The sequence below is a fragment of the Puma concolor genome, chromosome A1, assembly GCF_028749965.1.
Source record: "Puma concolor isolate L17-30 chromosome A1, mPumCon1.1.hap2, whole genome shotgun sequence".
Lineage (NCBI taxonomy): Eukaryota > Metazoa > Chordata > Mammalia > Carnivora > Felidae > Puma > Puma concolor.
In genome coordinates, this window is record NC_141667.1 from 99500987 (window position 1) to 99515093 (window position 14107).

Sequence of the window (14107 nt, forward strand, 5' to 3'; positions counted from 1 at the left end):
TTAAGATACTATATAGAATCTGAATTAAGAATAGGTTTTTCTTTCCAGTTGGCAAAAAATGAAATTATCCTACTCATGATTGAAACCTACCTCTCTACCAAGCTGGTTACGAGTCACAAAGAAACAGAGGAGGAAGATTAAATACCAGATGAACACTGTATTTAAGTAAGTAATTTAAACCTAAAAAGTTAAGAAAATGACAAAATCTCTGTGAGAAAACATAAGTATCAACAATATTTTCTGAGTGGAAGAGGGAGGAACATGGATGTCATTAAGTGTCTGCCCGGCAAAAAGTGTTTGCACATTTCAAGGTAACAGCTTGAGTAATGTACAATCCACTGGAATAAGATAAATATACAAACATAGTAACATTAAACATTTTTACCTTCCAATTGTAGCAGGATTAACAGCTGTAATGATAAAAAGTGATCCTGTCTCCAACACTGGTGATCTAATAACAATTACTCTAATACATGGGGGCCAAATTTTTTCCTCATCTGTTAAAGAAAAAAATCGGTAAAGTATTAATCCAAATGCTATGGGAAAAAGTTAGAGATGTCTAATTTCTAGGCAGGAATAAGAAGCATCCATAAAATAAAACGTATTGATCAAAATCTTAATTCTGTTTGAAACAACCTTCTTAAATTCTGCCATATGACATACATAATAAGTAAGGCTTTAACACTTAAGATTTAAAGGGATCAACCTAGGGGCACCTGGGTGGCTCAGTCAGTTAAGAATCGGACTCTTGATTTAGGCTCAGGTCACTATCTTATGAAGGTTTGTGGGTTCAAGTATTGCATGAGGCTCTCTGCTGTCCTCACAGAGCCTGCTACAGATCCTCTGTCCCCCCTCTCTCTCTGCCCCTCCCCAGCTAGCACTCTCTCAAAACAACAACAAATTTCTCCTAAACAAGAATTCTTATATTAACTTACAAAAACTGAGTCCTCCTTTAAAAAAAAAAAAGGGGAGGGGCGCCTGGGTGGCGCAGTCGGTTAAGCGTCCGACTTCAGCCAGGTCACGATCTCGCGGTCCGGTCCATGAGTTCAAGCCCCGCGTCAGGCTCTGGGCTGATGGCTCAGAGCCTGGAGCCTGTTTCCGATTCTGTGTCTCCCCTCTCTCTCTGCCCCTCCCCCGTTCATGCTCTGTCTCTGTCCCAAAAATAAATAAACATTGAAAAAAAAAAATTAAAAAAAAAAAAAGGGAGGGGGTGACTATTTTCAAGAAGAAAGTAAGTTCATATGGCCTAATATGAAATCTTGGGTTTTAAAAGTATGCCTTTATGACCTCAAGTTAAGAAATGTAAGACTTACCCTAATACTTACGTAGCTTATTTATGGACTACATGTTTTTAAAGGCAATTTATTTTTTCCCTTCAATTTCATAAGTGGCCTCCAAAGATCTAGCCCACTCAGACAGACAACACATGTATCTTTAGGGTTAGAATATATGTAACTTGGTTTTGTTCTACTGATGATTAGGCCATTCGATGCAATAAAACTTTAAAGGTCCAAGTATTAGTCATGTATTCAAATCCTTCCCTCTAAAAATAACCAAGTGGTAGCCCACATAATTTTCAACACTATCATTAAAATAATCAGCTTCAAACAGTTTATTTTTTGGCAGATACATTACATGCGTTTCTAACATTTTTAACGTCTTGCTCTTTTACAATGACCAAACTGGGTTCTTTATAGAAAATTAAACAATGGTTATTTATTCACCTTCATCCTCAGTATCTTCTGCAGTTACGTTGTCCTCACTGGTAATGTCTTCATCATAACTGTCCTCTGTCTGAGAGTCTGTAATTTCACCTTCTTCTGGCTCACTATCAGTCTCCACGATTTTCTCATCTTTAAATGACACTGAATTATAAATGTTTTCATTAAGAGAAGATTCTACAGTCTTTCCACTAACTGGAACAGTGAATTTGGTGGGACTGTTTTTGTAATGAATGTCCATTTTGGCTTTCTTTTTCACATTTGCAAAATCTTCTCCCTCACTGCAGCCTATATGTTCAACACTGGATGCTTTTTGATCTTCTGAATTCAAATCCTGGAAAGAGGTAGGTAGGGAGGTAGGAACAGAGAAAAATGTCTTAAACATGACCATCTTCTAATGTTTAATGCCAAATGTTTCAATGAATTAGTGAAGATATACGTACATTATATATGAAATAACAACAGCTCTTACCTATAACCCCTCTTCCTCTCATGTTCCCTTTCTTGCTTAATGACATTACCATCCATTTATCATCCACATCAAAAATCGTATAGTTATCTTTGACATCCCCTTCACTATTACATGGAATCAATTACCAAGTGCTATGGACTATGTTTATACTTTATCCCAATTCTCCCTCCTTATCATTTGTCCTAGTACAGGCTCTTATCACATATTGCTTAGACCATGTGACAGCCTAGACCACTGCTGTCCAACAAAAATATAATGTAAGCCGTGTATATACTTTAAATTTTCCTAGAAACCACAGTAAAAAGATAAAATCACGTGAAATTCATTTTATTATTTTATCTACCTAGTATCTACAAAATCTTATCATTCATTATATATAAATAACATTTTATCACTATAAAATGATTAATGAACGTGAGCACACTCAAGTAGGAGAGTTGGGGAGTGGCATAAAGAGAGGGAGACACAGAATCTGAGGCAGGTTCCAGGCTCTGAGCTGTCAGCACAGAGCCCAAATTGGGGCTTGAACTCCCGAGCTGTGAGATCATGACCTGAGCCGAAGTTGGAGACTTAACTGACTGAGACACCCAAGCGCCCCTAGTATCACAAGCATTTTTATTTTTTATTTTTTTTTATTTTTTATTTTTTTTAATTTTTTTTTCAACGTTTATTTATTTTTGGGACAGAGAGAGACAGAGCATGAACGGGGGAGGGGCAGAGAGAGAGGGAGACACAGAATCGGAAACAGGCTCCAGGCTCTGAGCCATCAGCCCAGAGCCCGACGCGGGGCTCGAACTCACGGACCGCGAGATCGTGACCTGGCTGAAGTCGGACGCCCAACCGACTGCGCCACCCAGGCGCCCCTCACAAGCATTTTTAAAGTTCCCCTCTGTCTTTATATATTACCATTTTAAGACCTAAAGAATGTTTTTTCAATTAAACATTCTATCATTTTCTTAACCAGGATCTTGCAGGCCATATGAACTCTTCATTTTTTTCTGTTCTTAAAAATATTGCTATATAGGGGCACTTGGGTGGCTCAGTCAGTTAAGCATCCAACTCCTGATTTCGGCTCAGGTCACGACCTCACGGTTTTGTGAATTCGAGCGCTGCGTCTGGCTCTGCATGGACAGTATGGGGCCTGCTTGGGATTCTCTCTCTCTCTCTCTCTCTCTCTCTCTCTCTCTCTCTGCTCCTCTCCTGTTCATGCTGTCTCTGTCTCTCTCAAAATAAATAAACTTAAAAAATATATACTGCTATATAACAAAGTATTTTTCTTTCTTCGGATTTTGAAAATTACTAGAAATGAGATTTTCCAGTTAAAGAATATGAACATTTTTATGGTGATTGATATAAAAGGCCCATCTACTTTCCCCAAACACACCAATTTCCACTTCTAATAAATATGTAACTACCCTGTATTTGCTAGCAACTGATTTAATGTTTGCTAACATAATAGGTAAGAAATAGCTCAACATGATTAAGAAGTTGAACTTTTATCTACACCTACATACAATCTGTGCTTTTCTATTATTGCAAATTGTGCAATTACACAATTGACTGAGGGTCTGACTGCTCTTCTTCCAAATTATGTAACACATGAATATTTTATCTGCCCTAAATCTACCTCCTTCAAATTTTAAGAAATTCCTTCTATTTGTAGTGACTGAGAATTTGTGAAAAAGTACATGTTCGCCCCCATGTGAATGCTCCTTGGTTGATAGATTCTGATATCTTGTTATCTTGATATGCTTGAAATATAGTTACTGAATTATGATTTTCAGTTTCATCAAAAACTTTGACAGAATTACATCATTATATAAATTTTTAAAATTATGAAGACATTACCTTTTCCTCATTTGTTATAGAAGAATCTGGGTCCTTTCTTTTCTTCTTCAATTTTTTATCCTTACTTTGTTTTGTGCCACAAGTCTGATAAGGTTGCAAATCAACTCGAGAATGAAATTGGTATCGACCACTTTCCACATCACAGTAGTAATAAATTCCGGTGGAAGGATCATAATACAGTTGATTTTCCTTTCAAAGACAAGAAAACAGTAAGTTCTAATCAGGTAAGATGAAATAAAATTTAAAAATAAACAACATAAACCAAATACATTCAAAAATAGTAAAGGTTTCTTTTTTTTTTTAATAAATGTTTCTAGTATTTTCTGAAGATAATGAGTAAAGATGACAGAAAGGAAAATGCTTATAATTTTCCAAAATACTTTGCCATGCAATATTTGCAGTGATTTTCTTAGTACGAAAAACGAATACATTTAAATATTAAACTGAATCTCATGAAACTGGCAATATTTGACCATTTTCACATTTACAAAAACAGGAATTTCATATGGTTCAACTTAATATATTAATGAAAAATGACAGCAAAAAAACCTTTCAGAAGTCATGAAAACTAAGGCATGCATCAAAAACAGCTGACCATAAAAGCAATTCCAGACTTATTATCCTTATGATTACCCAATAATGGTTTGGTAGTATAAAACCCCCAACCATTCTCTCAATGTCATAAAACAAATATCTGCCTTTTAGTGTTCACGACTAAAAGCTCTGAAGAAAAACTGAAATTAAAATTAAGCTCTGGGGTGCCTGGCTGGCTCAGTCAGTTAAACATCCAACTCTTGATTTCAGCTCAGGTAATAATCCCAGGGTTGTGGGATCTATTCTCTCTCTCTGTCCTTCTCCCCAGCTTGTGCTTGCTTGCTCTCTCTCTCTCTCTCTCTCTCACAAAACAAAACAAACCCCCAAACTTACAAAAATTAAGCTCATAAATACGACATAATAGTTTATATAACGAAAGTGATAAATAACTGTCTTTACTAATTCTACCGTAAGTAATTAATTAAGTAAAAGAGCTATGCAAAAATGAATTTTGGCAAATTATGGATAAAAACCACAACAATTAATTTATATAATCATCTATATTTATTAGATACTGGCCCATATTTTATAATCAAGATTTAATGGAACAATCTATGTTTTACTTACATCATAAACCTATATAGATCAGAGTTGGAAACATCTTACAATATACTGAGGTTAACCAACTAAACCTGCCTGGAAAAGACTATTTTCTAAGAGTTGATATTACTGCAATTTATTGTGTTTAATTCACTTTGCGGGTCTCTTACAAAAATACTTAGAATTCTCACTATCTTTCCTGAAACTAAAAAACTGAATGGAAGTGATGATAATAAAACTTTTGTAACTCAAACCTATTTAATCTCGTGTCTTTCAGTCCAAAACACATTTTCAAAAATAGAAGAAAAATGAAAATTAAAATAAAAAAATAAAATGAAAACTGGCACAATAAAAAGGGCAAAACAATGATGTCCCTAATTTACTAAAACACAACCTACACAACCTAACCACTTATAGAAGAGATGTAGAGGAAAGAGACAGAAAGGAAGGTAGACAAATGATGAAGACTAACATCATATATGTACAAACTCTGTATTCTCCTCAAAACCAAATAAATATTTAACAGCTACTCTCTTTGGTAATAAAAAACATTAATTTTTTGGGTATTAATTAGCATTGTCAATTAGCATACCTCTGTGGAAGAAAACCCTTTCTTCATAAGGGATTTACAAAGAAAACCAAGAGCAAACTGACAAGCTAATGAAATCTTTCATCTAACTATTTAGTATTATCATTATGTTCCTTCAATGAGCTAACAATAATTCCAGTGATTGGAACGGTGAACATCTGCTCCACTTTGGGGTACCACATTCTAGAATTCCTGAGGAGATCACATGCCTAAGCCACTGAGGTTGAGGTATATACATACGTAAGTGCCATCATCATTTTCATCAAATCCTAAATGAAATCCCATTTCAAGTACCAGACGGCAACAGCCATAATACTGAATTATAAATCATGAACTTTGTTTTCTCATTCTGTCCTGGTCAGTGGTCCATTACACACATAACATGTCTGATTCCATACTGAATCCCTAGTTCTCACTGTTAACATTGATTTTTAAAACAAGTGAAATGCTGGGGCACCTGCGTGGCTCCATCAGTTAAGTGTCTGGCTACTGATTTCGGCTTAGGTCATGATCTCACGGTTCGTGGGATCAAGCTCCATGTCAGGCTCTGTGCTGACAATGTGGAGCCTGCTTAGGATTCTCTCTCTCTCCTTCTCTCTTTGCCCCTCCCCTGCTCATGCGCTCTCTCTCTCTCTCAGAAATAAACTTAAAAAAATAAAAATGAAAAAAATAAAAAAAGAAATGCTTAAAAGCCAAAGAAGTTTTAAACTAATAATAAACATGCTATTGAGAATTCCAGAAAAAGACTCCCTTTGGCTCAAACGGATTAAGTATTTGAAACAACTCTAAAGTATCTCACGCCAAGCCTAGCATTAACAATGTCACTTCCTTATCAATTCTATGAAAAATATTAGTTTAGGTTTTTAAACATTGTACAACAATATAGTTAACTGTTTTTATTAATACTCTAAAATCGCTTCTTGGCCTTTTGGCTAAGATCAAGTGTATTGATACCCTAACATCTCTGCAAGTTACTTGACATATAAAAGGTTATTAGAGGGGCGCCTGGGTGGCTCAGTCGGTTGGGCAGCCGACTTCGGCTCAGGTCATGATTGCACGGTCCGTGAGTTCGCGCCCCACGTTGGGCTCTGTGCTGACAGCTCAGAGCCTGGAGCCTGTTTCAGATTCTGTGTCTCCCTCTCTCTGACCCTCCCCCATTCATGCTCTGTCTCAAAAATAAACGTTAAAAAAAAAAAAAAATTAAAAAAAAAAAGGTTATTAGACCTTTTGGAAATATTAATCTATAATAACCACAATTAACTTATTTAGTTAAGAACATAGAAATGTAGCATCATAAGCTATTCTACAACTCTTTACTCATGTTAAATAGCTTTGAATCAAATAGTTTTGAATTTCAACGCAGCCTCTTGCTTTTCTTAATTCAGTTTAAGGTTGAATACTTGGTATCGAGCAGCAAGGACACAACCATACAACACTGAACGGTCAGAGATACTTACAGAATCATAATAGAAGCCGGTGCTGTGATCAAAATACAGTCCGGTGTTCTCATCATAGCTAAATCCAGTCTGAGACACTGCAGCTTCTGCTGCAGCTCTCAAACTTTCAGCTAAAGAAGAACCTTCTAAGGATGTATCTTCTGTTGCTAATACGGACGCTGGCTCCTAGGTAAGATACATTCATGTCAAGTAAGACCAATACTTCCTTGTGTCAATTTAGAAGTTGGCAGAATTAGAAAAAAATAGACTTAAAGCAATTTTAAATAATAAGACTTCAATTTCTGCAATAGAAAGAAATGGCTATCAATTACAGTGTGGTCCAGTGTAAAAAATAGTTACTAGTGTTTTAGTTAATTCAATTTTGACCCAGTTTTAAAGATATTAGAAGTGAGTGAGTGACCATTACTCAAAAATATTGCCTGATACTATAGGGTAATAATCTACAAAATATAGACTCTGATATATTCTTTAAGAATATCTTCGGATCCTGGTATCCTGATTGAAAGTGAAGAAACAAATTTCTATGACACTCAGGCAATAGTGGGAAGATATTTGACATTAAATAAGAATTAAAATAATTTTAGTATGGGGGTGCCTGGCTGGCTTAGTTGGTGGAACATGTGACTCTTGATCTCGGGGTTGTGAGTTTAAGCCCCACATTGGGTGGCAAGATCACTTAAAAAATAAAATCTTAAAAAAAATTTTTAGTGTGAACAAGATATTGTGGCCATTGCCCAAAATTTTTTGGTTGGGTCAAAATATAGTGATAAATTTTCTTTTAGCTTATGTATATCACAAATTTTTAGAACACAATAGAGTAGAAAAACAATTATATATATTAAGAAGTTCCAATTTTTGTTTCCCAAAAACTGTTAGTATTCACTGCATAACTATGCACAGAATGTTTACAACTCTGATATATGTCATAAGGGACCAAAGAAGTCTATTTTTCTATATAATAACAACAGAGAAAGATATGTTTGGGGCATCAACAGTTTTTTTTTTCTTTTCTAAGTTTTATTTACTTAAGTAGTCTCTACACCGAACATGAGACTCAAACTCACAGCCAACTGAGACAGCCAGATGCCCCATCAATAGTTTCACGCTAAACGTTACCTGTGAATTTGAGGCAAAATGGTCTTCCGTACATTTAACATGTTCTGTTATATCAGTACCAGCGTAAGCATCATTTTCTACTTGTGACTGGCCTTCAGAATTAAAAGTAGAAGCTTCGATATCCTGATCTTGGTGAACTGAGAGTTCAGTCACTTTATTTGGAAGACTAACATCCTTATAGTATGTCTGATAATAATAATCTGTAGCAAAAACAAATTAGGTGATATCATATTAGAAAAGCATATATAAAAGAAGTTAATTCCAAACCACTGGCACTGAACACAAAACAGCACACAAGGCAAACATAATGTATTTTTATAACTGTATACAATTTAACAGATTAAAATGGATAGTGCAAATAAATCTGCAGAAGTAGGTATCTTTGATTGTAACATCACCTTCAGTACCCCTGCTGTCAAACTAAAAAGGTAAAAAAGTAGTAGATTTGGATTTTTCCACTGCAAGAGTAAAAAAAGAAAAAAGGTATATAGGTCGTGTTCTGTCAAAAGAAATGAGCTTCTCATCACGCACGTACGACCTTAATATAGTTGCCTATCAAATGATCATGGGATAAAGATCAAGCTGATTTTTTTTGGTCAAGTTTCTCTCATGATGCTGACTTAAAAAAAAAAAATATATATATATATATATATGTGTGTGTGTGTGTGATCATGTTATATATGTTATATACCATATATATATAATATGTGATCATATTATATATGATATATGTATATCATGCATATATGTAATGTTAATTCTACTGCTGTGTTTAACAATTTAGTCAAATCACATACTGAATTTAAAAAAAGCAAAACTTAATGCAAAGATCATTTCTTGTGATCCGTATTTATTAAAACTCAGCTGCTCAGTTATTTTGCCTCACAATGTCATTGATGAGGTCATAGCTGTGAGCTCATCACTCTCACAAGAGCCTACGAGAATGGCACTGAACACAACACTAAGTGGAATGCATCAACAAGAAAACACATGTGCCTGGTCACAAGGAAGGCCAGATATGAGTAGATGGTTCACAGCATGGCAAACATTACTCAGTTAATGTGCCACTGAAAACATATTAGCAATACTACATATTTACAGGAATGACATTTCTATTTTCCCACCAGAGCAGCATATAGATTACCTGAAAACACCAAATCATATGGAGAGAAGTCAATGTAACAGTTCTCATGTTTATTTCGATATTTGTCTATTTTAAGTTTAAAGAAAACTCTGCCTTAGCAGGATGTGAATGTAACAGCATTAAGATAACTTCATTATAAGCTGAGTACCTGAGATTGACCAAGGAGGGTGATTCTCCGTTTGTACTTCTACATCAGACTTTTTATTATCCTCGTTTCTCTCACAATGGAGTATTTTACTGAGCTCTTCTACCTAAAAGAAAACAAGACTTAAGGAAAATAAATCGTATAGCAACCTAATAATATACACACCATGCTCCTGAAATTATAATAGTTGTATTTCTTGGTAAAAGTTTTAGAGAAGTACCAAAGCTGCTAGTCCCCTTTTCATGAAAATAAAAAAAGCTATAACTGACTTTCTTTCACCTTTCACATTTGCATAGGGAAATATTTTCTTTTTTTTAGGTTTTTAAAATTTTTTTTATTTAAGTAATCTCTACACCCAACTCACAACTCCGAGACCAAGAGTCACAAGTTCTTCCAACTGAGCCAGCCAGGCAGTCCAGAGATGTTTTTATTCTTATACTCTCTTGCCAAATCTCAAAATATTTCCTCCAAAAATCAGATGAATTAAATTAACAGGACTTTTCAAAAAGGATCCCAAATGTTTTTATACTAAAATTTTAATCAGTTCTCCCTAAAGAATTAATTTAAAAAAACATTAATTCGGGGCGCCTGGGTGGCGCATTCGGTTAAGCGTCTGACTTCAGCCAGGTCACGATCTCGTGGTCCGTGAGTTCGAGCCCCGCGTCAGGCTCTGGGCTGATGGCTTAGAGCCTGGAGCCTGTTTCCGATTCTGTGTCTCCCTCTCTCTCTGCCCCTCCCCCGTTCATGCTCTGTCTCTCTCTGTCCCAAAAAATAAATAAACGTTGAAAAGAAAAAAACAAAAACATTAATTCTTACTCATCAGATGAAGCTATCTAGTATCATTCAGTGTCCTCCACCTGGAATTAACTATTCACCTAAATATATTAATACTCATATGCTTTAATGCACTTTTTTTCTTTAAACAGCAGACATGTTCTTTAAACAGTCTGTTCTTTTTTTTTTTTTTAATTTTTTTTTAACGTTTATTTATTTTTTGAGACAGAGAGAGAGAGACAGAGCACGAACGGGGGAGGGGCAGAGAGAGAGGGACACACAGAATCGGAAGCAGGCTCCAGGCTCTGGGCCATCAGCCCAGAGCCCGACGCGGGGCTCGAACTCACGGACCGCAAGATCGTGACCTGAGCTGAAGTCGGACGCTTAACCGACGGAGCCACCCAGGCGCCCCCAGACAGTCTCATGACTAAGTAACTGCAGCAAAAGAGAATGGAGGTGTGCCTCAGAGGGCTATCTATCCTCCCTGTGCCTCACTGAACGCCAAGGTCAGAGCAGCAGTATGGAAACACCCATAAGCAGATGAGAAGCAATCCCATAAATACATCTCATCTGGGAAAGATCTCAGTGTGAGACAACGTCTATTTTAGGCATAAAACTAAAAAACAAAAAGAAAAAATGAAAAAGTTAAATATTTAATGACACATAAAGCTTAAAAGGCGAAAGGTGGTAATCTGATTACACACAGATTATCTAGCCACCTCATTAGTTATCAGATCCTATTAGTACCACCCAGTGGAACTAGAGTGAACCAAACAAGGCACCAAGACCACAAAATTTAAGGAGGCACTCATTCTCAGCTTCACAGAAGTAGAGGGTCTGTACCAGACAATGAGTACTCCTTAAATTTTTTGCCCTGGGTTACTGATTGCCTTGCCCCAGTCCTGGCTCTGGCTACTACCACTATTACTAGATAATTTATTTAGTATTTGCTACATCCTTGGCACTGAACTTAGTACTCTGGATAACCTCTCATTAATTCTTCCAAAAACCTTACAAAATCGTGATCCTAATCACCATTTTGCATGAGAAATCTGAACAAAGTAATTTGCACAAAGTTCTTTTGACTCCCAAACCTGTATTATGTTTATCAGTTCACCCTCAATTCTCAAGCCACTCCAAAGAAAATACTAGTGACTTGGGATGACCGTTAACATTGAAACCATACCCACCACGAGGGGAGGCTCACTAGGAGGAGGGTAAAGAGGAGTTACTATCAACAGTAGACGGAAGGTTTTTTATGCATTCCAATTTTCATGTTAAGACCACCATATCAAATTAATACTAGTAACAAAATGCTGGCTCTTCGAAGACTAAAAAATGTTCTTTTAGATCTCTGTAACAAGCAGTGATTTAACAATTTATAATTATAAAAGGTTTTTTTTTTAAGGCTGTCATATTTTGCTCCCCTTCCCTCATATTTTAACCATTTGAGTAATCTCCTAGCACAGTCCTTATGCATTCATGTTAAGTGTTCAAGAACTAGTTACTGAGCAAACAAATATATTTTCTATAACGTCCTATCAACAACCTATACAACGGACACACAAGTCACTGCATCTCGGCAGTTATTTTCACAGATCATTTGATAACAAAGCATAACAAAGTTTGCTGCCATTTCATGTAGAGCCTTTATGTGCAGTTTTGGGAAACGTACCAGTATATCACAAAGAACTAGACAATTCAACTGACATTAATAATTAAAGGGAAATAATTTGTTGGGAGAGTGTAACTGCCCAACAAACCAAGCTGAGGAAAAAAAATATGCTCGTTTTTAAAAATGAGAAAAAAAGAAGTGTGACTGCTTAAATATTTATGCTTACTCCATTTTATGGAAATGAAGTCAGCTGGTTAAAGTCTCTAACAAAGACAGTATGGGCCTCCCTACTTTCACCAGAAAACTCAAGATGGTAAATGCCCAGAATAACAACCTGGTAAATATATAGCGTTTAACAGTGTGTAAAACTCTAAAACCATTTGCTCACGCTTAATTTGCTTGTGTGGTACCAACATTCTCATTTTATGGCCAACCGAGGCTAAACATCAGTTCACACCAAGCGAGCGATAAATGGGATCCTACTTCAAGGCCAGAGCTTTAACAAACTCAAAAACGATCTAGAAAAAAATAGTATAAATGTTCCTAAAGCCAAGGGAACGTTACAAATGAGAACAAAAACTAAGGTAATGAAGTTCACTTCCCACCATCAGCTCACGCACTTGTCTAAACCGAGGAACCCAAACTCTTAGGCTAGTTCCAAAAGTATTTGGATTTGTAACAGCACTGAACTTTTATTTCAGGTAACTCTATAAAGCAGTTCTGGGCCCCTGCCAGGCAGCCCTTCCAAGGCTATCAAAGGCTCCGGAGGCATCGCCTTGGGTGCAATGGGGCACGAGGCTGGAAGCGGACCGCGCACCTGGGTGCGGAGCTCCTGGTTGTTGCTCTCTGCGCTCTGGTACAGCCGCTCCGTGTGATGCAGCAGCTTCTCGATCTCCCGCACCTGCCGCTTGCAGCTCCGCAACTCGCATTCCAACTTCTCCACCTTCCGCCTCAGCTGGGCCAGTTCAGGCTCGGGGGAGGGTGGTGACGACGGCGACAGCGAAGGCGACGGAGCCTCGGAGGCCATGGAGTCTTGCGCAAGGCGGCCCGCGGGCGTGGAGGGACTGCGCTCACGCTGAGGTGGTCGCCGGCGGGACCAAAAGCCATGAGAGCCCGCGGGCAACCGAAGTTGGCCTCAGACCGGCCGGGCCCGATCGGCCCCTGGCCATGACACCTTAAAGCTCCTTGCCAGTAGCCTAGAAAGACTGCGGGCAACAAGCAAGGGGACAGAGGATGAGCCCGGCCCAATCCGCCAGACTTTGAAACGGGGAAACTTTATTGGCAGCTACCTTCCCCACAACCGAAAAAGCTGAAAAAAACGTTGGCGAAATGGTCGGCCAGAAGAGCAGTGGCCAGAAACTCGGAAGCTTCCTGGGCCGAGCCGGAAACGCTGGTGGTGGGCGGGGCCAAAGCCTAAAAGGAAACTACGGGAACCGGGAAGGGCCTTACGACACATGCGCATTCTCTCTACCTTACCACCGAACCTCTCTGTGCGCCTGAAGAGAATCGATATGAAACTGTGTGCGAGGCCTTGGAAGCTAGGTTGAAGGTCGCTTCCTCTGGTTGCGTTTTTTGCACTTGCCTAAGTCAGGGAGCAAGAATTCGTGTCTCCTCAAAGGTCCTTATAGCTGCTCTAAGAATCAAATTCACATGAGACATACTAACAAGAGAAAAATCAAATTTAATAGCCGTAGGTATGGGGAAATGCACATAGAACAGGAAATTTCAAAGATAAGCAAAATGAGGTTTTTATGTCATTCTGAACTAAAAAGAAGGTAGAGGTCTGGGACTTAAGAGGAAAGGAATGCACTTCCATAGAATGATAAAATGGGTAGATGTTTGGTAATTAGATGTTTGCCCTACCATGCAGATGGGTCACTCGGATAAAATTTATCTCTGTTAATAACCCTTATTCTGGAAAAGACCCAATTTAGGTTCTTCTGTGGGTAAGGAAGGACAAAAATTTCTTCGAGCTCTCAGGGCCTCAAGTGACTTCAGCTCAGGATAATCCACATGGCAAAGTGGCATTTTGGGAGGGGGGCAGTAACTGTCCTAAACCCCTTCACCTACTAGCAAAAAGTTTTCACGCTTT

At 37.7% G+C, this 14107-nt stretch overlaps 1 protein-coding gene across 1 annotated transcript in view; it reads right to left on the bottom strand.

Moving 5' to 3' along the window:
* Positions 1-13412, bottom strand: part of AGGF1 (angiogenic factor with G-patch and FHA domains 1) — a 29504-nt gene extending 16092 nt beyond the window's left edge. Inside the window, exons 1-7 of the mRNA XM_025924198.2 lie at positions 12833-13412; positions 9630-9732; positions 8338-8537; positions 7222-7386; positions 4042-4230; positions 1725-2055; positions 386-497 (exon numbers count right to left, since the gene is read on the bottom strand). Coding sequence (XP_025779983.1) covers positions 386-497; positions 1725-2055; positions 4042-4230; positions 7222-7386; positions 8338-8537; positions 9630-9732; positions 12833-13042 — 1310 coding nt within the window. The 5' untranslated portion in view covers positions 13043-13412. The remainder of the gene's footprint in view (positions 1-385; positions 498-1724; positions 2056-4041; positions 4231-7221; positions 7387-8337; positions 8538-9629; positions 9733-12832) is intronic.
* Between the last annotated feature and the right edge of the window lie 695 nt (positions 13413-14107).